Source organism: Hyla sarda, chromosome 6 (genome assembly GCF_029499605.1).
Source record: "Hyla sarda isolate aHylSar1 chromosome 6, aHylSar1.hap1, whole genome shotgun sequence".
Classification (NCBI taxonomy): domain Eukaryota; kingdom Metazoa; phylum Chordata; class Amphibia; order Anura; family Hylidae; genus Hyla; species Hyla sarda.
Window position 1 is genome coordinate 38,541,518 of NC_079194.1, and position 27,303 is coordinate 38,568,820.

A 27,303-nucleotide genomic window follows, 5' to 3' on the forward strand; every position below is an offset into this window, starting at 1 on the left:
GTAACAAGGGGTAATGTGAACCTTAATACCCTACAGGTGTTTCACAACTTTTGCATATGTGAATATTTTTTTTTTTTTTTACCTAAAATGCTTGGTTTTCCAAAATTTTTACATTTTTAAAAAGGGTAATAGCAGAAAATACCCCCCAAAATTTGTAACACAATTTCTCCCGAGTACGGTGATACCCCCTATGTGACCTTTAACTGTTGCCTTGAAATACGACAGGGCTCCAAAGTGAGAGTGCCATGCACATTTGAGGCCTAAATTAGGGACTTGCATAGGGGTGGACCTAGGGGAATTCTACGCCAGTGATTCCCAAACAGGGTGCCTCCAGCTGTTGTAAAACTCCCAGCATGCCTGGACAGTCAGTGGCTATCTGGCAATACTGGGAGTAGTTGTTTTGCAACAGCTGAAGGCTCCGTTTTGGAAACAGTGGCGTACCAGATGTTTTTCATTTTTATTGGGGAGGGGAGGGGGGCTGTGTAGGGGTATGTGTATATGTAGTGTTTTTTTACTTTTTATTTTATTTTTTGTTAGTGTAGTGTTTTTAGGGTACAGTCGCACAGGCCGGGGTTCACAGTAGTTTCTCGCTGGCAGTTTGAGCTGCGGCAGAAAATTTACCGCACCTCAAACTTGCAGCCGGATACTTACTGTAATCCTCCGCCCATGTGAGTGTACCCTGTACGTTCACATTGGGGGGGGGGGGGGGAACAGCCAGCTGTTGCAAAACTACAACTCCCAGCATGTACGGTCTATCAGTGCATGCTGGGAGTTGTAGTTTTGCAACAGCTGGAGGCACACTGGTTGTGAAACACTGAGTTTGGTAACAAACGCAGTGTTTTGCAACCAGTGTGCCTTCAGGTGTTGCAAAAGCTACAACCCCCAGCATGTACGGACAGCGGAAGGGCATGCTGGATCTTGTAGTTATGCAACAGCCGGAGGCATACTACTTTGGCTGGGGATGCTGGGGATTGTAGTTATGCAACAGCTGGAGACACACTGGTTTGCTACTTAACTCATGGTGCCTTCAGCTGTTGCAAAACTACAACTCTCAGCAGTCACCGACAGCCAACGGGCATTCTGGGAGTTGTAGGTATGCAATCACCAGATGCACCACTACAAATCCCAGCATGCACTTTAGCTGATTGTGCAAGCTGGGAGTTGTAGTTATACAACAGCTGAAGGTACACTTTTCCATAGAAAAATGTGCCTCCAGCTGTTGCAAAACTACAAGTCCCAGCATGCCCATAAGGGAATGCTGGGAGTTGTGGTGGTCTGCCTCCTGCTGTTGCATAACTACAGCTCCCAGCATGCCTTTTTTGCGTGCTGGGAGCTGTTGCTAAGCAACAGCAGGAGGCTGTCAGTCACCTCCTGCTGCTGCTCCACGCCGTTGCCGCCGCGCAGGTCAGTCCCTCGCCGCCGCCGCTCCTGGGGCCCCGATCCCAACAGGGACACCGGGGATCGGGGTCCCCAGCACCCGGGGTCTTCTGTCCGCACCCGCTCACGTCCTCCGGAGGAGTGGCGGAGCAGGTTGCGGGAGTGCGGGGTTGCGGGTTGCAGCAGTCGCCCTGATTGGTCGGCCGACGAATCAGGGCGATCGTGAGGTGGCACCAGTGCCACCTCACCCCTGCTGGCTATGGCTGTTCGGGGCCGTCCCTGACGGCCCCGATCAGCCAGTAATACCGGGTCACTGGAGACCCGATTGACCCGGAATCCGCCGCAGATCGCTGGACTGAATTGACCAGCGATCTGCGGCAATCGCCGACATGGGGGGACATAATGACCCCCCTTGGCGATATGCCGGGATGCCTGCTGAACGATTTCAGCAGGCATCCGGCACCGGCTCGGCTCCAGCTAGCGGCTGGGGCCGGAAATGCGCAGGGCGTATCCATACGCCCTGTGTCCTTAAGGACTATGAAACGGGGGCGTATGGATACGCCCTGTGTCCTTAAGGGGTTAAGTGACGGGATGCGAGGGCGTATGCATATGCCCTTCGTCCCCAAGGAGTTAAATAATAGACCTTACTTTCATCAATAAAACAAAACCTACATAAATTAGTTATCATTTTATTCGAATGGACCTACAGAATAAAGACTATCAAATAAAATGGCTGCATTCTTAAGTGGTTTAAAAGATAACTGAAAAGTAAAGTATGATGACAAATGTATGACTGTATTCATTTAAGAAAGAAATACTTCATTTTCATGAGACTTATATAACAGGTTAGATTCTTACTTGAGCATTTTGGTTCTGGATTCCATCCAAGGTCAGTGCAATATATCCTCCCCCAGTATTGTCTCTGATGGGACAGGTAATCTCTCTCACACCGATAATCTACAGATGTTCCAAGGCGTCTTGGAAAATTGTAATTGTAGTACATAGATCCATGATTTATGTAAGGCCTGTCACATGTTTTACCTGCAAAAACAAAGCAGTAGAAAGAGGATATTAAGGAACAAGGTCCAAAAAGGTTTGACAAAACCATAAGATTAACCCCTTAAGGACCGGAGGTTTTTCCGTTTTTGCATTTTCGTTTTTTGCTCCTTGCCTTTAAAAAATCATAACTCTTTCAAATTTACACCTAAAAATCCATATGATGGCTTATTTTTTGCGCCACCAATTCTACTTTGTAATGACGTCAGTCATTTTGCCCAAAAATCTATGGTGAAGCGGGAAAAAAAATCATTGTGCGACAAAATTGAAAAAAAAAAACGCTGTTTTGTAACTTTTGGGGGCTTCCGTTTCTACGTAGTACATTTTTCGGTAAAAATTACACCTGATATGTATTCTGTAGGTCCATACGATTAAAATGATACCCTACTTATATAGGTTTGATTTTGTCGGACTTCTGGAAAAAATCATAACTACATGCAGGAAAATTAATACGTTTAAAATTGTCATCTTCTGACCCCTATAACTTTTTTATTTTTCCGTGTATGGGGCGGTATGAGGTCTCATTTTTTGCGCCGTGATCTGAAGTTTTTAACGGTACCATTTTTGCATTGATAGGACTTATTGATCACTTTTTATTCATTTTTAAATGATATAAAAAGTGACCAAAAATGCACTATTTTGGACTTTGGAATTTTTTTGCGCGCACGCCATTGACCGAGCGGTTTAATTAATGATATATTTTTATAATTCGGACATTTCCGCACGCGGTGATACCACATATGTTTATTTTTATTTTTATTTACACTGTGTTTTTTTTTTTATTGGAAAAGGGGGGTGATTCAAACTTTTAATAGGGGAGGAGTTAAATGATCTTTATTCACTTTTTTTTTTCACTTTTTTTTTGCAGTGTTATAGGTCCCATAGGGACCTATAACACTGCACACACTGATCTTCTATGTTGATCACTGGTTTCTCATAAGAAACCAGTGATCAACGATTCTGCCGGATGACTGCTCATGCCTGGATCTCAGGCACTGAGCAGTCATTCGGCGATCGGACAGCGAGGAGGCAGGTAGGGGCCCTCCCGCTGTCCTGTCAGCTGTTCGGGATGCCGCGATTTCACCGCGGCTATCCCGAACAGCCCACTGAGCTAGCCGGGATGCTTTCGGTTTCACTTTAGACGCGGCGTTCAACTTTGAACGCCGCGTCTAAAGGGTTAATAGCGCGCGGCACAGCGATCAATGCCGCGCGCTATTAGCCACGGGTCCCGGCCGTTGTTAGAGGCCGGGCCCGACCCGCTATGACGCGGGGCCACGCCGTGGCCCCGCGTTATAGATCGGGAGTGGACACATGACGTTCCAGTACGTCATGTGTCCTTAAGGGGTTAAGAAACTCTTAAAGGGGTACTCCCCTGCCCCAGCGTTCTGAACATTTTGTGCAATTTGTACATTTTCTTTTATTTTTTTCCAATTTTAATGTTTATTGAAAAGAATATCAAAAAAAACAAAAGAACAAGTATTTTCAGCAACTTGTGAGAAATCGTAAAATTTGTACATTTTCTGCCCCTTTAATCCCTTAAGGACCAAGGACGTACCGGTACGTCCTTGGTCCTGCTCTCCTGATATAACGCGGGGTTACACAGTAACTCCGCGTCATATCACAACGGGCACGGCGTCATAGTGAAGCCGGGACCCGCCTCTAATAGAGTGCAGCGCCGATCGCGGCGCCGCGCGCTATTAACCATTTAGCCGCGCGCTAAAAGCTAAAAGCGAAAGTGAAAGTTGCCGGCTAGCTCAGTCGGGCTGTTCGGGATAGCCGCGGCTAATCGCGGCATCCCGAACAGCTTACAGGACAGAAGGAGGGCCCCTACCTGCCTCCTCGCTGTCCGATCGCCGAATGACTGCTCAGTGCCTGAGATCCAGGCATGAGCAGTCATGCGGCAGAATCGTCGATCACTGGTTTCCTATGAGAAACCAGTGATCAATGATGAAGATCAGTGTGTGCAGTGTTATAGGTCCCTATGGGATAATCATGATCAGTATAAGAGATCAGTGTGTGCAGTGTTATAGGTCCCTATGGGACCTATAACACTGCAAAAAAAAAGTGAAAAAAAAAGTGAATAAAGATCATTTAACTCCTCCCCTATTAAAAGTTTGAATCCCCCCCTTTTCAAAAAAAAAAAAAAAAAAAAACACAGTGTAAATAAAAATAAACATATATGGTATCACCACGTGCGGAAATGTCCGAATTATAAAAATATATCATTAATTAAACCGCTCGGTCAATGGCGTACGCGCAAAAAAGTCCAAAATAGTGCATTTTTGGTCACTTTTTATATCATTTAAAATGAATAAAAAGCAATCAATAAGTCCTATCAATGCAATGCAATGGTACCGTTAAAAACTTCAGATCACGGCGCAAAAAATGAGTCCTCATACCGCCCCATACACGGAAAAATAAAAAAGTTATAGGGGTCAGAAGATGACATTTTTAAATGTATTAATTTTCCTGCATGTAGTTATGATTTTTTCCAGAAGTACGACAAAATCAAACCTATATAAGTAGGGAATCATTTTAATCGTATGGACCTACAGAATAAAGAGAAGGTGTCATTTTTACTGAAAAATGTACTACGTAGAACCGAAGCACCCAAAAGTTACAAAACTGAGTTTTTTTTTTCAATTTTGTCGCACAATGATTTTTTTTCCGTTTCACCGCAGATTTTTTGGCAAAATGACTGATGTCATTACAAAGTAGAATTGGTGGTGCAAAAAATAAGCCATCATATGGATTTTTAGGTGCAAAATTGAAAGAGTTATGATTTTTTAAAGGCAAGGAGCAAAAAACGAAAATGCAAAAACGGAAAAAACCCCGGTCCTTAACCCCTTAAGGACACATGACGTTCTCATACGTCTCCATTTCCGAGTCCTTAAGGACACATGACGTATGAGAACGTCATGTGTTTTACCGGCCCCCCGCAACCATCTGGAGCGGAGCCGGTGCCCGATGCCTGCTGTAATCATTCAGCAGGCATCGGGGAATATCGTCCAGGGGGGTCATTGTGACCCCCCATGTCGGCGATGGCCGCAGATCGCTGGACAATTCAGTCCAGCGATCTGCGGCAGATTCCGGGTCAATCGGGTCTCCAGTGACCCAGTGACCCGGAATTATTGGCTGATCGGGGCCGTCAGAGACGGCCCCGAACAGCCAGAGCCAGCAGGGATGAGGTGGCACCGGATTACCGGCCGACCAATCAGGGCGCCTGCTGCGGGTGTCACTCCCGCAACCCGCTCCGCCCCTCTTCCGGAGGACGTGAGCGGGTGCGGGACGTGCACCCCGGGTGCTGGGGACCCCGATCCCCGGCGTTAATGTTGGGATCGGGGCCCCAGGAGCAGCGGCGGCGGCGGCGACGACGAGGGACTGACCTGTGCGGCGAAGATCGTTGGAGGTGAGTGACAGCCTCCTGCTGTTGCTTAGCAACAGCTCCCAGCATGCAAAAAGGGCATGCTGGGAGCTGTAGTTATGCAACAGCAGGAGGCAGACCACCACAACTCCCAGCATTCCCTTATGGGCATGCTGGGACTTGTAGTTTTGCAACAGCTGGAGGCACATTCTTTCTATGGAAAAGTGTACCTTCAGCTGTTGTATAACTACAACTCCCAGCTTGCACAATCAGCTAAAGTGCATGCTGGCAGTTGTAGTGGTGCATCTGGTGGTTGCATAACTACAACTCCCAGCATGCCCGTTAGCTGTCGGTGACTGCTGAGAGTTGTAGTTTTGCAACAGCTGAAGGCACACTGAGTTAAGTAGCAAACCAGTGTGTCTCCAGCTGTTGCATAACTACAATCCCCAGCCAAAGTAGTATGCCTCCAGCTGTTGCATAACTACAACACCCAGCATGCCCTTCCGCTGTCCGTACATGCTGGGGGTTGTAGCTTTTGCAACAGCGGAAGGCACACTGGTTGCAAAACACTGAGTTTGTTACCAAACTCGGTGTTTCACAACCAGTGTGCCTCCAGCTGTTGCAAAACTACAACTCCCAGCATGCTGGGAGTTGTAGTTTTGCAACAGCTGGATGTTCCCCCCCCCCCCCCAATGTGAATGTATAGGGTACACTCACATGGGAGGAGGATTACAGTAAGTATCCGGCTGCAAGTTTGAGGTGCGGCAAAATTTCTGCCGCAGCTCAAACTGCCAGCGAGAAACTACTGTGAACCCCCGCCCGTGTGACTGTACCCTAAAAACACTACACTAACACACAATAAAATAAAAAGTAAAAAACACTACGTATACACATACCCCTACACAGCCCCCCTCCCCAATAAAAATGAAAAACGTCTGGTATGCCACTGTTTCCAAAACGGAGCCTCCAGCGGTTGCAAAACTACATCTCCCAGCATGCACTGATAGACCGTACATGCTGGGAGTTGTAGTTTTGCAACAGCTGGATGTATCCCCCCCCCCCCAAAATGTGAACGTACAGGGTACACTCACATGGGCGGAGGATTACAGTAAGTATCCGGCTGCAAGTTTGAGCTGCGTCAAATTTTCTGCCGCAGCTCAAACTGCCAGCGAGAAACTACTGTGAACCCCCGCCCGTGTGACTGTACCCTAAAAACACTACACTACACTAACACACAATAAAATAAAAAGTAAAAAACACTACGTATACACATACCCCTACACAGCCCCCCTCCCAATAAAAATGAAAAACGTCTGGTACGCCACGGTTTCCAAAACGGAGCCTCCAGCTGTTGCAAAACAACTACTCCCAGTATTGCCAGATAGCCGTTGACTGTCTAGGCATGCTGGGAGTTTTACAACAGCTGGAGGCACCCTGTTTGGGAATCACTGACGTAGAATACCCCTAGGTCCACCCCTATGCAAGTCCCTAATTTAGGCCTCAAATGCGCATGGCGCTCTCACTTTGGAGCCCTGTCGTATTTCAAGGCAACAGTTTAGGGCCACATATGGGGTATCGCCATACTCGGGAGAAATTGCCTAACAAATTTTGGGGGGTATTTTCTGCTATTACCCTTTTTAAAATTGTAAAAATTTGGGGAAACCAAGCATTTTAGGTAAAACATTTATTTTTTTTTTTACATATGCAAAAGTCGTGAAACACCTGTAGGGCATTAAGGTTCACGTTACCCCTTGTTACGTTCCCCGAGGGGTCTAGTTTCCAAAATGGTATGCCATGTGTTTTTTTTTTTTGCTGTTCTGGCACCATAGGGGCTTCCTAAATGCGGCATGTCCCCAGAGCAAAATTAGCTTTCAAAAAGCCAAATGTGACTCCTTCTCTTCTGAGACCTGTAGTGCGCCAGCAGAGCACTTTTCACCCCCATGCGAGGTGTTTTCTGTATCGGGAGAAATTGGGCTTCAAATTTTGGGGGGTATTTTGTGCTATTACCCTTTTTAAAAATGTAAAATTTTTGGGAAACCAAGCATTTTAGGTAAAAAAATATATTTTTTTTTTACATATGCAAAAGTCGTGAATCACCTGTAGGGTATTAAGGTTCACTTTACCCCTTGTTACGTTCCCTGAGGGGTCTAGTTTCCAAAATGGTATGCCATGTGTTTTTTTTTTTGCTGTCCTGGCACCATAGGGGCTTCCTAAATGCGGCATGCCCCTCAAAAACCATTTGTCGCTCCTTCCCTTCTGAGCCCTCTACTGCGCCAGCCGAACAATTAACATAGATATATGAGGTATGTGCTTACTCGAGAGAAATTGGGTTTGAAATACAAATAAAAATTTTCTCCTTTTTACCCCTTGCAAAAATTCAAAAATTGGGTCTACAAGAACATGCGAGTGTAAAAAATGAAGATTTTGAATTTTCTCCTTCACTTTGCTGCTATTCCTGTGAAACACCTAAAGGGTTAATACACTTACTGAATGTAATTTTGAATACTTTGGGGGGTGTAGTTTTTCTAATGGGGTCTTTTATGGGGTATTTCTAATATGAAGACCCTTCAAATCCACTTCAAACCTGAACTGGTCCCTGAAAAATAGTGAGTTTGAAAATTTTGTGAAAAATTTCAAAATTGCTGCTGAACTTTGAAGCCCTCTGGTGTCTTCCAAAAGTAAAAACTCATACATTTTATGATGCAAACATAAAGTAGACATATTGTATATGTGAACCCAAAAAAATATATATTTTGAATATCCATTTTCCTTACAAGCAGAGAGCTTCAAAGTTAGAAAAATGCAAAATTTTCATTTTTTTCATCAAATTTGGGGATTTTTCACCAAGAAAGGGTGCAAGTTACCATAAAATTTTACCACTAAGTTAAAGTAACATATGTCACGAAAAAACAATCTCGGAATCAGAATGATAACTAAAAGCATTCCAGAGTTATTAATGTTTAAAGTGACAGTGGTCAGAATTGCAAAAAAAGCTCCGGTCCTTAAGGTATAAAATGGCCTGGTCCTTAAGGGGTTAAAGGTGTATTCCAGACCAAAACTTTTTTTTATATATGTATCAACTGGCTCTGGAAAGTTAAACAGATTTGTAAATTACTTCTATTAAAAAATCTTAATCCTTCCAATAGTTATTAGCTTCTGAACTTACATAGTTACATAGTTACATAGTTAGTATGGTTGAAAAAAGACATACGTCCATCAAGTCCAACCAGGGAATTGAAGTGAAGGGATGTAGTTTTATAATTCTGCATAAGCATTAATGTTATTTTGTTCCAGGAATGTATCTAACCCTGTTTTAAAGCTGTTAATTGTTCCTGCTGTGACCAGTTCCTGAGGTTGACCATTCCATAAATTCACAGTCCTCATGGTAAAGAAGGCGTGTCGCCCTTTTAGACTAAAACTTTTCTTCTCCAGACGGAGGGAGTGCCCCCTCATCCTTTGGGGGGGTTTAACCTGGAACAGTTTTTCTCCATATTTTTTGTATGGGCCATTAATATATTTATATACGTTTATCATATCCCCCCCTTAAACGTCTCTTCTCAAGACTAAACAATTGTAACTCCTTTAATCGCTCCTCATAGCTAAGATGTTCCATGCCCCATATTAGTTTAGTCGCACGTCTCTGCACCCTTTCCAACTCCGCAGTGTCCCTTTTATATACAGGGGACCAAAACTGAACAGCATATTCCAGGTGAGGCCGTACCAATGCTTTATAAAGGGAGAGTATTATGTCTCTGTCCCTTGAGTCCATGCCTCTTTTGATACAAGACAATATCCTGCTGGCTTTGGAAGCAGCAGCCTGACATTGCATGCTATTCTGTAGTCTGTGATCTACAAGTACACCCAGATCCTTCTCTACCAGTGACTCTGACAGTTTAATCCCCCCTAAGACATATGACGCATGCAAGTTATTAGTACCCAGATGCATAACTTTACATTTATCCACATTGAACCTCATTTGCCAAGTGGATGCCCAGACACTTAGTCTATCCAAGTCATCTTGTAACTTATGCACATCCTCTATAGACTGTAATGTGCTACAAAGCTGAGTTGTTGTTTTCTGTCTAACTGCTCTCTGATGACTCACGTCCCGGGAGCTGTGCAGTTCCTATGGGGATATTCTCCCATCATGCACAGCTCCTGGGACGTGACATCATCATTGAGCAGTTAGACAGAAAACTTCATAAGCTAATAACTATTGGAAGGATTAAGATTTTTTAATAGAAGTAATTTGTAAATTACTTCTATTAAAAAATCTTAATCCTTCCAATAGTTATTAGCTTATGAAGTTTTCTGTCTAACTGCTCAATGATGATGTCACGTCCCAGGAGCTGTGCATGATGGGAGAATATCCCCATAGGAACTGCACAGCTCCCGGGACGTGAGTCATCAGAGAGCAGTTAGACAGAAAACAACAACTCAGCTTTGTAGCACATTACAGTCTATAGAGGATGTGCATAAGTTACAAGATGACTTGGATAGACTAAGTGTCTGGGCATCCACTTGGCAAATGAGGTTCAATGTGGATAAATGTAAAGTTATGCATCCGGGTACTAATAACCTGCAGAAAACAACAACTCAGCTTCTGTTTAACTTTCCGGAGCCAGTTGATATATATAAAAACCCCTTTGACCATTTGTGTTACCAGCACCACTTTATAATGTTTTCACATACTTAGTTTTTAAAGATCTCCTGAAACTATATTTGAATTATAATTTTCTCAATATTCTTTCACATAACCCTATTTTACAATAACCTACTATTTTACTAGGAGGATTGTTATTTATAAAAACATTGCACCTAATACATTTTTACAGTGTGCGGGAAAAACGGCCAGTTACTATGCAAATTCTATTTTAAGAGGACTATAGGCTGCTTTACCAGAGAAGTCCATTTATGTTTCATTCATTTTGTATCACTTATTTGTCACTGTATGTGCTTATTTTTGGTGTATCTTACTTCTAGTGTCTTTCCTGTTGTGTCACATATTTTTCAAGCTAGGTTTCCAAAAACGTCCACCTGGCATTTTTTTTTACTCTTCTTGGAAGTTTTTGTGCTATTTTAGGCTCAGTGGCAGTTTTCCAAATTTGCAGCATGTTGAGACTATGGTGTTTTTTTGTTAATACATCTTGGGGTTTTCTATAATAGAAGTCAATGGGAGGCAAAGAAGCAGTATCAAAAAAGCTACATTGGTTTTGTATTGGTGTTTTTTCTGGTGTTTTTCCCCCATTTACTCAATATTTATTTATTTAATTTTTTTCAGGTCAAAATAAATAAAAAAACACCCAAATCCAAAGTGGAAACCTAGGCTTAAAGGGGTGCTCCACTGGAATTTTTTTTTCATTATTAACTGGTGCCATAAAGTTAAACATATACCGTATTTATCGGGGTATACCACGCACCGGCCTATAACACGCACCCTCATTTTACCAAGGATATTTGGGTAAAAAAAGTTTTTTACCCAAATATCCATGATAAAATGAGGGTGCGTGTGTGCGCGTGTATACCCCGATATACCCCCAGGAAAGGCAGGGGGAGAGAGGCCGTCGCTGCCCGCTTCTCTCCCCCTGCCTTTCCTGGGGTCTAGAGCGCTGCTGTCGGCCCTTTTCACCCCCTGGTTATCGGCGCCGCTGCCCGTTCTGTCCCCCTGAATATCGGTGCCGGCGGCGATAGCCAGGGGGAGAGAAGTGGCGCCGACAGCCAGGGGGAGAGAAGGGGCAGCGGCACCCATTGCCGGCGCCGCTGCCCCGTTGCCACCCCCCATCCCCGGTGGCATAATTACCTGAGTCGGGTCCGCGCTGCTCCAGGCCTTTGTCGTGCGTCCTCAGCGTCGTTGCTATGCACGGCGCGGCGCTCTGACGTCATGCGCCGCGCCGTTCAGCGCATAGCAATGACGCCGGGGACGCACGACGGAGGCCTGGAGCAGCGCGGACCCGACTCAGATAATTATGCCACCGGGATGGGGTGGTAATTATGCCCCCTGGCTGTCGGCGCCGCTTCTCTCCCCCTGGCTATCGGCGCCGGCACCGATAGTCAGGGGGACAGAACGGGCAGCGGCGCCGATAACCAGGGGGTGAAAAGGGCCGACAGCAGCGCTCTAGACCCCGGGAAAGGCAGGGGGAGAGAAGCGGGCAGCGACGGCCTCTCTCCCCCTGCCTTTCCTGGGGGTGTATCGGCGTATAACACGCACACAGACTTTAGGCTAAAAATTTTAGCCTAAAAAGTGCGTGTTATACGCCGATAAATACGATATTTGTAAAGCACTTCTATTTAAAAATCTTAATCCTTCCAGTACTTATCAGCTGCTGTCTACTGCAGAGGAAGTTCTTTTCTTTTTGAACTTCCCTTCTGCCTGACCACAATGCTCTCTGTTGACACCTCTGTCCATTTTAGGAACTGTCTAGAGTAGGAGTAAATCCCAATACAAACCTCTCCTGCTCTGGACAGTTCTATACATGGACAGAGGTGTCAGCAGAGAGCACTGTGGTCAGACAAAAAGGAAATTCAAATAGAAAAGAACTTCCTGTGGAGCATAGAGCAGCTGATAAGTATTGTAAGGATTAAGATTTTAGAATAGAAGTAATTCACAAATCTGTTTAACTTTCTGGCACCAATTGATTTAACCCCTTCAGGACCAAGCCCATTTTGGCCTTAAGGACCAGAGCGTTTTTTGCACATCTGACCACTGTCACTTTAAACATTAATAACTCTGGAATGCTTTTAGTTATCATTCTGATTCCGAGATTGTTTTTTCGTGACATATTCTACTTTAACATGGTGGTAAATTTTTGTGGTAACTTGCATCCTTTCCTTGTGAAAAATCCTAAAATTTGATGAAAATTTAGAAAATTTTGCATTTTTCTAATTTTGAAGCTCTCTGCTTGTAAGGAAAATGTATATTACATATAAAAAAAAAAAAAAAAATTATTCACATATACAATATGTCTACTTTATGTCTGCATCATAAAAGTGACGAGTTTTTTCTTTTGGAAGACACCAGAGGGCTTCAAAGTTCAGCAGCAATTTTCCAATTTTTCACAAAATTTTCAAACTCACTATTTTTCAGGGACCAGTTCAGGTTTGAAGTGGATTTGAAGGGTCTTCATATTAGAAATACCCCACAAAAGACCCCATTATAAAAACTGCACCCCCAAAGTATTCAAAATGACATTCAGTCATCATTTTAACCCTTTAGGTGTTTCACAGGAATAGAAGCAATGTGAAGGAGAAAATTCACAATCTTCATTTTTTACACTCGCATGTTCTTGTAGACCCAATTTTTGAATTTTTACAAGGGGTAAAAGGAGAAAATGTATACTTATATTTGTAGCCCAATTTCTCTCGAATAAGCACATACCTCATATGTCTATGTAAAGTGTTCGGGCGCAGTAGAGGGCTCAGAAGGAAAAGAGCGATAAGGGAATTTTGGAGAGTACGTTTTTCTGAAATGGTTTTTGGGGGGCATGTTGCATTTAGGAAGCCCCTATGGTGCCAGAACAGCAAAAAACCCTCACATGGCATACCATTTTGGAAACTAGACCCCTTGAGGAACATAACAAGGAATAAAGTGAGCCTTAATACCCCACAGGTGTTTCACGACTTTTGCATATGTAGAAATTTTTTTCTTTTTTTTCACTAAAATGTGTGTGTTCCCCCCCAAATTTCACATTTTTCCAAGGGTTAATAGCAGGAAATACCCCCATATATTTGCAACCCCTTCTCTTCTGAGTATGGAGGTATCCCATAAGTTGACCTGAAGTGCACTATGGGCGAACTAGAATGCTCAGAAGAGAAGGAGTCATATTTGGCTTTTTGAGAGCAAATTTTGCTCGGGGGGCATGTCGCATTTAGGAAGCCCCTATGGTGCCAGAACAGCAAAAAAAAAAAACACATGGCATACCATTTCGGAAACTAGACCCCTTGAGGAATGTAATAAGGAATAAAGTGAGCCTTATTACCCCACAGGTGTTTCACGACTTTTGCATATGTAAAAAAAATAAAAATAAAATTTCCACTAAAATGTGTGTTTCCCCCCAAATTTCACATTTTTGCAAGGGTTAATAGCAGGAAATACCCCCCAATATTTGTAACCCCTTCTCTTCTGAGTATGGAGGTACCCCATAAGTTGATCTGAAGTGCACTATGGGCGAACTACAATGCTCAGAAGAGAAGGAGTCATATTTGGCTTTTTGAGAGCAAATTTTGCTCGGGGGGGCATATCGCATTTAGGAAGCCCCTCTGGTGCCAGAACAGCAAAAAAAAACACATGGCATACCATTTTGGAAACGAGACCCCTTGAGGAACATAACAAGGGGTACAGTGAGCATTTGCCCCCCACTGGTGTCTGACAGATCTTTGGAACAGTGGGCTGTACAAGTTTTCATTTTCACGGACCACTGTTCCAAAGATCCGTCAGACACCTGTGGGGGGTAAATTCTCACTGCACCCCTCATTACATCCCGTGAGGGGTGTCATTTCCGAAATGGGGTCACATGTGGGGTTTTGTTTTTTTGCATTTATCAAAACCGCTGTAACAATCAGCCACCCCTGTGCAAATCACCTCAAATGTACATGGTGCGCTCTCCCTTCTGGGCCTTTGGTGTGCGCCCCCAGAGCACTTTGCGCTCACATATGGGGTATCTCTGTAGTCGGGAGAAATTGCGTTACAAATTTTGGGGGACTTTTTTCCCTTTTACCTCTTGTGAAAATGTAAAGTATAGGGCAACATCAGCATGTTAGTGTAAAAAATTTAATTTTTTTACACTAACATTCTAGTGTAGACCCCAACATTTCCTTTTCATGAAGGGTTAAAGAAGAAAAAGCCCCCCAAACCTTGTAAGGCAATTTCTCCCGAGTACAGCGATACCCCATATGTGGCCCTAAACTGTTGCCCTGAAATACGACAGGGCTCCAAAGTGAGAGCGCCGTGCGCATTTGAGGCCTAAATTAGGGATTTGCATAGGGGTGGACATAGGGGTATTCTACGCCAGTGCAAAACTCCCAGCATGCGTGGACAGTCAACGGCTGTCCGGCAATACTGGGAGTTGTTGTTTTTCAACAGCTGGAGGCTCTGCTTTGGAAACAGTGGCGTACCGGACGATCTTATTGGGGGAGGGGGGCTGTGTAGGGGTATGTGTATATGTAGTGTTTTTAACTTTTTATTTTAGTTTGTGTTAGTGTAGTGTAGTGTTTTTAGGGTACAGTCACATGGGCGGGGGATTACAGCGAGTTTCCCCGTGCAAAATTTGCTGCATCTCAAGATGCGAGAAACCCACTGTAAAAGCCTCGCCCATGTGAATGTACCCTGTACATTCACAGGGGGGGGGGGGGGGGGGTGCACCAGCTGTTGCAAAACCACAACTCCCAGCATGCATGGTCTGTTAGTGCATGCTGGTAGTTATAGTTTTGCAACAGCTGGAGGCACACAGGTTAGGAAACACTGAGTTAGAAACAGACAATGTTTCCCAACCAGTGTGTCTCCAGTTGTTGCAAAACTACAACTCCCAGCATGCCCAGACAGCTGAAGGGCATGCTGGGAGTTGTAGTTCGGCAACATCTGAAGGGCCAGATGTTGCTGAACTAAAACTCCCAGCATGCCTGGACAGTCAATGCATACTGGGAGTTGTAGTTTTGCAACAGCTGGAAGAGCACAGATTGGAGACCATTATACAATGGTCTCCAAACTGGGGCCCTCCAGATGTTGCAAAACTACAACTCCCAGCATGCCCAGACAGCCAAAGGCTGTCTAGGCATGCTGGGAGTTGTAGTTTTCAGACTCCAAGAAGCAGCAGTGAAGATCTTCACTGCTGCTTCTGAGGACCATATACTTACCTGCCGGTCCCGTCGCTGCTCGTCCACGTGGCTGGTCCTGCCGCTGCTCCTCGGTCCCGCCAGGTAAGGCCGCCGGTCCCCTGATGTTCCCCCCCTATGCCGCAGGTCCCCGCGAGCCCCCGCAGCCATCGTCCCCCGTTCTGCCCGACTTCCAGGGGCGGGCAGTGCAGGGGATCTGAACTTTCTCCCCAGATCACTGTGATTGGTCCACAGGGACCAATCACAGTGATCGCTGACCAGGACCATCAATGGATGGTCCTGGGGGGTGAAGCAGAAGTTGTCCCCTGCTGGAAACAGCGGGACTTCTGCCAGTTAACCCGTGCGATGCTGTGCATCGCCGGGTTAACTGAATGTCATTTATAAACGCCGAGATGCGCGAACGCACTGCACAACCCGGCGTTTATATATGCCATTCTGCGGGAAGGGGTTAAAAGAAAATGTTTTCCAGTGGAGTACCCCTTTAAAATGTAAGTCCAAAGCTGCTCTCCTGCTCAATCAATACAGATTGGTGCTGCTGACACTGCACAGTCCAGTTACTGAGACATGGAACTTGTCCAGCAAGCACAAGCCATGTTCTGATGAAAAAGGACTCTTGCATGGGACTTTCTGGGCCCCCCATACAACTGTAACCCTAAGTGTCAGCTGTGTCTCTTCACCAAACTGTGCAGCTCAGTGGGAGAACAGCTTTAGACCATATGTGCCAGAATTAAAAGAAATTTGGCGCATATCAGTAAAAGTAGAGTAAAAAAGAAAACCCATTTTGAACTTAAAGTAGTACTCCACTGGAAAACAATCTATTTTAAATCAACTGGTGCCGGAAAGTTGAACAGATTTGTAAAGTAATTCTATTAAAAATCTTAATCCTTCCAGTACTTAGCTGCTGTTTACTACAGACAAAGTTATTTTCTGTTTGAATTTATTTTCTGTCTGCTCACAGTGCTCTCTACTGACACCTCTGTCCATGTCAGGAACTGTCCGGAGAAGGATAGGTTTGATATAGGGATTGCTCCTGCTCTGGACAGTTCCTGACAGGGACAGAGGTGTCAGCAGAGAGCACTGTGGACAAACAGAAAATAACTTTCTCTGTAGTAAACAGCAGCTCTTTTCTTCTGTACTGGAAGGGTTAAGATTTTTAATAGAAGTAATTTACAAATCTGTATAGCTTTCTGGCACCGGTTGATTTAAAATAAAAAATTTCCACCAGAGTACCCCTTTAACCCCTTAAGGACTTAGCCTTTTTTCACCTTAAGGACTCGGCCGTTTTTTGCAATTCTGACCACTGTCACTTTAACCCCTTAAGGACTCAGCCCATTTTGGCCTTAAGGACTCAGAAAATTTAATTTATACGTTTTCATTTTTTCCTCCTCGCCTTCTAAAAATCATAACTCTTTTATATTTTCATCCACAGACTAGTATGAGGACTTGTTTTTTGCGGGACCAGTTGTCCTTTGTAATGTCATCACTCATTATATCATAAAATGTATGGCGCAACCAAAAAACACTATTTTTGTGGGGAAATTAAAACGAAAAACGCAAATTTGCTAATTTTGGAAGGTTTTGTTTTCACGCCGTACAATTTATGGTTAAAATGACATGTGTTCTTTATTCTGAGGGTCAATACGATTAAAATGATACCCATTATTATATACTTTTATATTATTGTTGCGCTTAAAAAAAAATCACAAACTTTTTAACCAAATTAGTACGTTTATAATCCCTTTATTTTGATGACCTCTAACTTTTTTATTTTTCCGTATAAGCGGCGGTATGGGGGCTAATTTTTTGCACCATGATCTGTACTTTGTTTTGATATCACATTTGCATATAAAAAACTTTTAATTAATTTTTTATAATTTTTTTTTTATAAAATGTTTTAAAAAAGTAGGAATTTTTGACTTTTTTTTTTTTCGTTCACGCCGTTCACCGTACGGGATCATTAACATTTTATTTTAATAGTTCGGACATTTACGCACGCGGCGATACCAACTATGTCTATACAAATTTTTTTTACGCTTTTTGGGGGTAAAAGAGGAAAAAACGGATGTTTTACTTTGTTATTGGGGGAGGGGATTTTTCACTTTTTTTTACTTTTACTTTTACATTTTTTACTTTTTTTTTTACACTTGAATAGTCCCCATAGGGGACTATTCATAGCAATACCATGATTGCTAATACTGATCTGTTCTATGTATAGGACATAGAACAGATCAGTGTTTTCAGTCATCTTCTGCTCTGGTCTGCTCGATCACAGACCAGAGCAGGAGACGCCGGGAGCCGGACGGAGGAAGGAGAGGGGACCTCCGTCCGGCGTTCTGAATGATCGGATCCCCGCAGCAGCGCTGCGGGCGATCCGATCGTTCATTTAAATCACGAACTGCCGCAGATGCCGGGATCTGTATTGATCCCAGCACCTAAGGGGTTAATGGCGGACGCCCGCGAGATCAGCAGCCGGGATCAGCCGCGCATGACACGGGCATCGCTCCGATGCCCGCGGTTATGCACAGGACGTAAATGTACGTCCTGGTGCGTTAAGTACCACCTCACCAGGACGTACATTTACGTCCTGCGTCCTTAAGGGGTTAAACATTAATAACTCTGGAATGCTTTCACTTATTCTGATTCCGAGATTGTTTTTCCGTGACATATTCTACTTTAACATAGTGGTAAATTTTTGTGGGAAATTGCATCCTTTCTTGGTGAAAAATCCCCAAATTTGATTAAAAAAAAGAAAATTTAGCATTTTTCTAACTTTGAAGCTCTCTGATTGTAAGGAAAATGGATATTTAAAATATTTTTTGGTGGGTTCACATAAACAATATGTCTACTTTATGTTTGCATTATAAAATGTATGAGTTTTTACTTTTGGAAGACACCAGAGGGTTTCAAAGTTCAGCAGCAATTTTCAATTTTTTCTCAAAATTTTCAAACTCCCTATTTTTCAGTGACCAGTTCATGTTTGAAGTGGATTTGAAGGGTCTTCATATTAGAAATACCCCACAAATGAACCCATTATAAAAACTGCACCCCCCCCCCCCCAAAGTATTCAAAATGACATTCAGTACGTGTTTTAACCCTTTAGGTGTTTCACAGGAATAGCAGCAAAGTGAAGGAGAAAATTCAAAATCTTCATTTTTTACACTCGCATGTTCTTGTAGACCCATTTTTTGAATTTTTGCAAGGGGTAAAAAGGAGAAGATTTTTACTTGTATTTGTAGCCCAATTTCTCTCGAGTAAGGCCATACCTCATATGTCTATGTTAATTGTACGGCGGGCGCAGTAGAGGGCTCAGAAAGGAAGGAGGGACAGATGGTGTTTGAGGGGCATGTCAACTTTAGGAAGCCCCTATGGTGCCAGAACAGCAAAAAAAAAAAACACATGGCATACCATTTTGGAAACTAGACCCCTGGGGGAACATAACAAGGGGTAATGTGAACCTCAATACCCCACAGGTGTTTCACGACTTTTGCATATGTAAAAAAAAAATTTTTTTTACCTAAAATGCTTGGTTTCCCAAAAATGTTACATTTGTAAAAAGGGTAATAGCAGAAAATACCCCCCAAAATTTGTAACACAATTTCTCCCGAGTACGGCGATACCCCATATGTGACCCTAAACTGTTGCCTTGAAATACGACAGGGCTCCAAAGCGAAAGAGCGCCATGAGCATTTGAGGCCTAAATTAGGGACTTGCATAGGGGTGGACATAGGGGTATTCTACTCTAGTGATTCCCAAACAGGGTGCCTCCAGCTGTTGTAAAACTCCCAGCATACTTGGGCAGTCAGTGGCTGTCTGGCACTACTGGGAGTAGTTGTTTTGCAATAGCTGGAGGCTCCGTTTTGGAAACAGTGGCGCACCAGACATTTTTCATTTTTATTGGGGAGGGGAGGGGGGCAGTGTAGGGGTATGTGTATATGTAGTGTTTTTTACTTTTTATTTTATTTTGTGTTAGTGTAGTGAAGTGTTTTTAGGGTACAGTCACACGGGTGGAGGTTCACAGTAGTTTCTTGCTGGAAGTTTGAGCTGCGGCAAAAAAATTTGCCACAGCTCAAACTTGCAGTCGGACACTTATTGTAAACCTCCTCCCATGTGAGTGTACCCTGTACATTCACATGGGGGGGGGGGGGGGAGAGAAACATTCAGCGGTTGCAAAACTACAACTCCCAGCATGCACTGATAGACCGTACATGCTGGGAGTTGTAGTTATGCAACAGCTGGAGACACACTGGTTTGCTACTTAACTCAGTGTTTCACAACCAGTGTGCCTTCAGCTGTTGCAAAACTACAACTCTCAGCAGTAACCAACAGCCAACGGGCATGCTGAAAGTTGTAGTTATGCAACCAGCAGATGCACAACTACAACTCCCAGCATGCATTTTAGCTGATTGTGCAAGCTGGGAGTTGTAGTTATACAACAGCTGAAGGTACACTTTTCCATAGAAAAAATGTGCCTCCAGCTGTTGCAAAACTATAAGTCCCAGCATGCCCATGAGGGAATGCTGGGAGTTGTGGTGGTCTGCCTCCTGCAGTTGCATATCTACAGCTCCCAGCATCCCCTTTTTGCATGCTGGGAGCTGTTGCTAAGCAACAGCAGGAGGCTGTCACTCAGCTCCAACTGCTGCTCCAGCACACAGGTCAGTCCCTCGCCGCCACTACTGGGGCCCCGATCCCAACAGGGACGCCGGGGATCGGGGTCCCCAGCTGCCGGGGTCAACTTCCCACACCCGCTCACATCCTCCGGAAGAGGGGCGGAGCGGGTTGCGGGAGTGACACCCGCAGCAGGCGCCCAGATTGGTCGGCCGGGAATTAGGATATCGTGAGGTGGCACCAGTGCCACCTCACCCCTGCTGGCTATGGCTGTTCAGCCCCGATCAGCCAGTAATTCCTGGTCACCGGGTCACTGGAGACCCGATTGACCCGGAATCCGGCGAAGATCGCTGGGCTGAATTGTACAGCGATCTGCGGCCATCGCCGACATGGAGGGTCATCATGACCCCCCTGGGCGATATGCCGCGATGCCTTCTGAACGATTTCAGCAGGCATCGGGCACCGACTCCACTCCAGCTGGCTTCGGGGGGCCAGGAAAAATCATGACGTTCTCATACATCATGAGTCCTTAAGGACTCTGAAATGAAGACGTATGAGAACGTCATGAGTCCTTAAGGGGTTAAGGACCAGGACATTTTTTGCAAATCTGACCACTGTCACTTTATGCATTAATAACTCTGGTATGCTTTTATTTGTGAATTTGATTCTGAGATTGTTTTTTCGTGTCATATTCTACTTTAACATATTGGTACATTATTGACAATATTTGCATCATTTCTTGGTGAAAAATTCCAAAATTTCATGAAAATTTTTTACATTTTTAATTTTTCGAACTTTGAAACTCTTTGCTTTTAAAGAAAATGGACATACATATACATACATATATATATATATATATATATATATATATATATATATATATATTGATTCACATATACAATATGTCTGCTTTATGTTGGCATCATAAAGTTTACATGTTTTTACTTTTTGAAGACATTAGAGCATAAGAAGGCTTCAAAGCATAGCAGTAATTTTCCAATTTTTTACACTAACAAGTTCATGTAGCCCATTTTTTTGCCCATTTTTTCAAGGGGTAAAAGGAGAAAAAGGCCCTCAAAATGTGTAACCCAATTTCTCTTGCGTAAGAAATACCTCGTATGTGGATGTAAAGTGTTTTGTGTGTGCACTACAAGGCTCAGAAGGGATGGAGCGGCAATGGGATTTTTAAGAGCGAATGTTGCTAAAATGGTTTTTGGGAGGTATGTTGCATTTAGGAAGCCCCCATGGGGCCAGATAGAGATGAGCAAACTTTTTAAAAATTCAATTCGGCCGATTCACCGAATTTTCCCTAAAAGTTGTTTTTGATTTTATCTTCACAGTACTTTGGGCAAGGAACGTATTCTTCATCGACTCATAGTACAATTAAGGATTCATAAAAATAAAAAAAATAAAATAAATAAATAAAAAAAATAAAAAAAAAGGATTCATATTTCTACCACTATGGCCTGAGTGGATTGATTTATCTATTTTCATTTATCTACTCATCATATACTCAGTATTATCGTGCGGTTATTACGCTTTTGTATCACGTGTGCTTCACTTTTTTGTTTCTTTATTACTTTTTGTACATAGTGTTTTATTGATTACTATCTATTGTGATATGTTGACTGCTCCCCTGAGCCCTGATGAACCCTTAACCACAAGTAAGGGTAAAACGCGTAGGTCATTAGGAGTAAGAGTATATACATATTAAGTCATTGCATTGTTTATTCTTAATGTATATGTGACTTCTACTATCCCTATTCCCTGTCCACACTAATTGTAGTGAGGGCAAGGGGTTAGACTAGGTAGGGTTGGTCAGGTCAGGTTATTCACCTGTACCCTAAACCCCCTCCCTTGGTTTTGTATTCATTATTTAGTGCTATATCTGATTTGATACCTTTCCGAGCACTGTATTGTGAGGCATTGTTTTTCTTATTATCTTTAATAATAAAAATTATATATTTTAGCTTAATGTGTTTATCTGTGGCCTCATTGGTAGATTTCAGTTGAGTTATTATTTAGTAAAATTGTCTCCAAGGGCATGTATATCATTGGTTGAAGGACCATATATTTCCTTTTTCTGGATTTTTTGTTTTTAAAAGTTTGTTTAGATCCGAATTTATTCGCGGCAAATCAATGTTAAAAAATTCTATTTCTAGCCTACATACAGCCTCTATAGGGGTATAGAACACTTTGCTATGTCCTAAAACACATATGGAGTGTGATGGGGTAGTGAAATAATACTGTTATTCAGAATAGCATGCAGAATACCGGCATCGCTCTTAGAATCACTGCCGCACAGCAGCACAATGACAGAGCCTGGTGGTGGCATCAGTGTCAGGAGACCATATAGTGACTGAATGACATAGCGTGAACATGTTGGCAGCAAGAGGAGACCATTTAGTGGCTGAATGGCACAGCGTGGAGTTGGCTTATGCACTAGTACACTACACATCAGGGCTTCACAATCCCCGCCCAAAAAAACACCACAATATATGAAACTTTTGACAAAGATTTCTCATTGGTAGCACCCGCTATCCAAAAATTAGAAATTTCCAGACCCAGGCCCCACCTCTGCGGCATCAGTAACCCATATATTGCCTGTAGGACACAGCCTGGAGTTGGCTGATGCACCAGTACACACCAGGGCTTCCCAATCCCCGCCCAAAAACCAACACAATATATGAAATTTTTGTCAAAGATTTCTCATTGGTAGCACCCGCTATCCAAAAATTTGAAATTTCCAGAACCAGACCCCACCCCTGCAGCATCAGTAACCCATATATTGCCTGCATGACACAGCCTGGAGTTGGCTGATGCAAGAGTACACACCAGGGCTTCACAATCCCCCCCCAAAAAAAACAACACAATATATGAAATTTTTGTCAAAGATTTCTCATTGGTAGCACCCGCTATCCAAAAATTTGAAATTTCCAGAACCAGACCCCACCCCTGCGGCATCAGTAACCCATATATTGCCTGCATGACACAGCCTTGAGTTGGCTGATGCACCAGTACACACCCGGGCTTCACAATCCTCTCCAAAACACAACAACATTTTAGAAATGTTTTAAAGAAATACCTATGTGTAAGAATAAGCGCATATCCAACAGTATAATGCAGGACGATGGACCACCCAAAGACATTCTTCTCAAAAATAATAAACCACACAATGTTTGAAATTTTTTTTTACAAAAACTAATTCAATATGTGTGTATGTGCATCTGTCTCCAAAAGATCAGATCACCAAAGGACTTTTTTCACCCAAAATGATGAAGCAGAGTTAATCCCTGTCCGTATTTATTTTATTTTTTTTAATTTTCATTAAAAAAATCACACGCAACAAGCGTTGCGTTGTGTAACGATTAGCATTCTGGAAAATTCAATTTCATTACTGATAAAACTATCAGTAAATAAATTAAAAAAAAAACACTACCCAAGAGTGTTTAATTACCCCATACATTGCACCAGGTCAGTCAAGAGTGGGCCTCAGCAGTACCCAAGAGGCTTTTATAACCCCCTACCTTTGCACGATCAATTGCGAGATCGAGCAATACCAGGTGTGTTATGCCTTCTGATTTCCGGGGCGTGCTCCACTTTCATCGACCGGTGCTGGTAACCCGCTAACTCCCGGAAAGGTAAGCTGCCGTGAAGCAGGTGGTTTCCCCCGGGCACGTTTGGCTCCAGAATTTCCACTACTGCCACACCACGCTGACTGCCAACCGTGCTACCGCCTTGCTGACTCAAGGGCAACCTGCAACTCTCTTCTCCCGATGATGAACCCCCTTCTCCTGAGATCGATCAATAACAGGTGTGTTACGCCCTCAGATGTCTGGGGCCGCAGGCACGCTCCACTGAACGGATTAGGGTGTGTCCATCTTTTTTTGTAGCACCCGCAATCCAAAAATTTTTAATTCCCAGACCCAGGCCCCACCTCTGCGGCATCAGGAACCCATTTATTGCCTGAAGGACAAAGCCTGGAGTTGGCTGATGCACCAGTACACACAGGGCTTCACAATCTGCCCCAAAATCAACAAAATTGCATAATTTTTATTTTTTTTATTTACAACTTTGTGTAAGCACAAGTGCATATCCTACATTTCAGAAGACTCTATAAGGCAGGACAGTGGACCACCCAAAAACGTTCTTCTAAAAAATAATGAACCACACAATTGTTGAATTAAAAAAAAAAATTGAAATTCCTAGACCCAGGCCCCACCTCAGCTGCATCAGTAACCCATAGATTGCCTGAAAGACACAGCCTGGAGTTGGCTGATGCACGAGTACACACCCGGGCTTCACAATCCACCCTAAAAAAATGCTAATTTTTTAAAAATTGTCTGACAAAATACCTTTTTGGTAAAACAAGCGCATATACAGCAGTTCAGAAGACTCTATAATGCAGGATGGTGGACAACCCAAAGACATTCTTCTCTAATATAATAAACCACACAATATGTTCAATTTTTTTAAATAATTGAAATTCCAAAACCAAAGCCCCACCTCTGCTGCATCAGTAACCCATATATTGCCTAACGGACACAGACTGGAGTTGACTGATGCACGAGTACACACGACACACCCGTCACCCGGGCTTCACAATCCACCCCAAAAAAACCACAACATTTTATCGAAATTGTCGGACTAAATACCTTTTTTTTTTTTTTTTTAAACAAGCGCATATACAGCAGTTCAGAAGACTCTATAATGCAGGATGGTGGACCACCCAAAGACATTCTTCTCAAAAGTAATAAACCACACAATGTTTGAAATTTGGTTAAAAAAAATTACTACGTGTGTAAGTGCATCTGCCTCCAAAAAATCAGATGGCAAAAGGATTCTATTCACCAAAAATGATTAAGCAGAGTTAATCCCTCTCCATTTATTTTTTTCATTAAAAAATCACACGCAACAAGCGTTCCGTTGTGTAACGATTAGCATTCTGCAAAATTCAATTTTATTACTGATAAAATTACCAGTAAATTTAACAATAACACTAACCAAGAGTGTTTAATTACCCCATACATTGCACCAGGAGCAGTCAGGAGTATGCCTCAGCAGTACCCAAGAGGCTTTAATAACCCCTTCCCTTGCCTGATCAATTGCGAGATCGAGCAATAACAGGTGTGTTATGGCCTCAGATATGCTGGGCCGCACTAGCGCTCCACTGAATGGATTAGCGTCTCTCTATCTTTCAAGGACAGGTGCGTGTTGCACGCTGAAACCAGTTCGTGATAGGGATTTGTGATTGCAATTATTTAATCTTAAAACGAGGAATTACCAGTAAGTGAGGGTCATAAGCTGGCGTTTATTGAGTCCCTGCCCTTTGTACACACCGCCCGTTGCTATAAGCGATTGGAATAGTTAGGGAGTTGGTTAGTGAGGTCCTCGGATTGGCCCAGGCGGGGTAGGAGAAGGCCCTGGCAGAGCGTCGAGAATTTAACGATCATTGTTGAAATTTTCATTAAGCATGTATTTAGCTACTGCTAAACATCCAAAAATTTAAAGGCCCAAGGCCAGAGGCACCGGGGAGGCAAGTAGTTCCTGAAAGACACAGAATGAGTCTGGAGCATGCATTTGCAGTACCTAAGAGGTTTTCATAAAGATCAATGTTTACATTTGCATTAAGCATGTATTTAGCTACTGCTAAACTTCAAAAAATTATAGGCCCAAGGCCAGAAGCCTCAGTTTTCCCCATATTAGGAGCATAGTTATCCCCCAGATTAGGCAGCATAGATGTCCCCCAGATTAGAACCATGGTTGTCCCCCAGATTAGGCAGCATAGATGTCACCAAGATTAGGCAGCATAGATGTCCCCCAGATTAGGCAGTATAGATGTCACCCAGATTAGGAGCATACTTGTCCCCCAGATTAGGCAGCATAATTGTCCCCCAGATTACGCAGCGTAGATGTCCCCCAATCAGTGCGGGCCGGTCAGAGCAAAATTTTGTTGTAGGAGCATGGTCAATCTACTCAGACCCATCTGTCATTGGTGGCTGGAAATCCTGGCTGATCCCTCCCTGATTCATCTTGACAAATGTGAGTCTCTTCATATTTTTAGTGGACAGACGAGTTCGCCTTGGGGTGACTATGGCCCCGACCGCATTAAACACCCGCTCTGATGGCACACTACTGGCCAGGCAGGACAGCTTTTCCAGGGCAAACTCCGCTAGTTGCGGCCATAAATCGAGTTTGGCTGCCCAGAAGTCCAGTGGATCTTCAACGGTTGTTGGCAGGGTCATGTCGAGGTAAGCCATCACCTGCTGGTTCAGGTCCTGCTCCATGTTCACCTGCTGCTGATGAGTAGCTTCACTATGCGGCTGAAGAAAGCTACTCATCAGCGACTGTAGACTCAGGCTGCTGCTGATTGAGCCGGTACTGCTCCTGCCACCCCTCCTCTCCCCAGCAGCCGTGGCAGTGGAAGGTGAGCGCAGAGGGCCCCCCGAGTCAGACCTGCGAGTGGATGGACCATGTGGCCGATAGGCATCGGCCAACCGACTACGTAGAAGCTCCCTGAAGTAGGTCAGTTTGTCCTCCCTCTCAGTGGGTGTAAAAAAGGCCCCCATTCTGGGCCGGTAGCGAGGGTCTAATAAGGTGAAGATCCAGAAGTCATCGCGCTGATGAATTTTGAAATTTCCGGGGGTCACTACGCAAGCAACTCAGCATGCATCGTGCCATTTGTGACAGTGACTCACTGGGACTACCTGCCTCCATCTCCACTGCATACTGCCACTGTGTGTCTGGGTCCTCTGTCTCGCCTCCCTCGTAATAACCCTCCAGCTCCTCTGACTGCTCCTGCTCCTCCCCTCCTATCCAATGACCAGAAACACCTGCCATCTCATCCACTGTAAACTGTCCTCCGCTCTGCCCCTCACCTTCTGTTGGCGCAACATCTCCATTGCCATGACCAGCCATGTTTTCAATCATTTTTTGAGTAAATGTTGGAGTTTAATTACGTCGTTCATGGCGTAATTCGAGCGACTAACAAAAAATGTGGCTTCCTCAAAGGGCCTCAGCAAACGGCAGGTGTCACGTATGAGCTGCCACTCGTTCACATTGAAGTTACACAG

The 27,303-nt window shown here is 43.8% G+C and overlaps 1 protein-coding gene across 1 annotated transcript in view; it reads right to left on the reverse strand.

Moving 5' to 3' along the window:
• LOC130275494 (coagulation factor XIII B chain-like) overlaps nt 1-27,303 on the reverse strand; it is a 429,154-nt gene that overhangs the window by 378,652 nt on the left and 23,199 nt on the right. Inside the window, exon 2 of the mRNA XM_056523540.1 lies at nt 2,236-2,418. Within this exon, the coding sequence (XP_056379515.1) occupies nt 2,236-2,418 (183 nt within the window). The remainder of the gene's footprint in view (nt 1-2,235; nt 2,419-27,303) is intronic.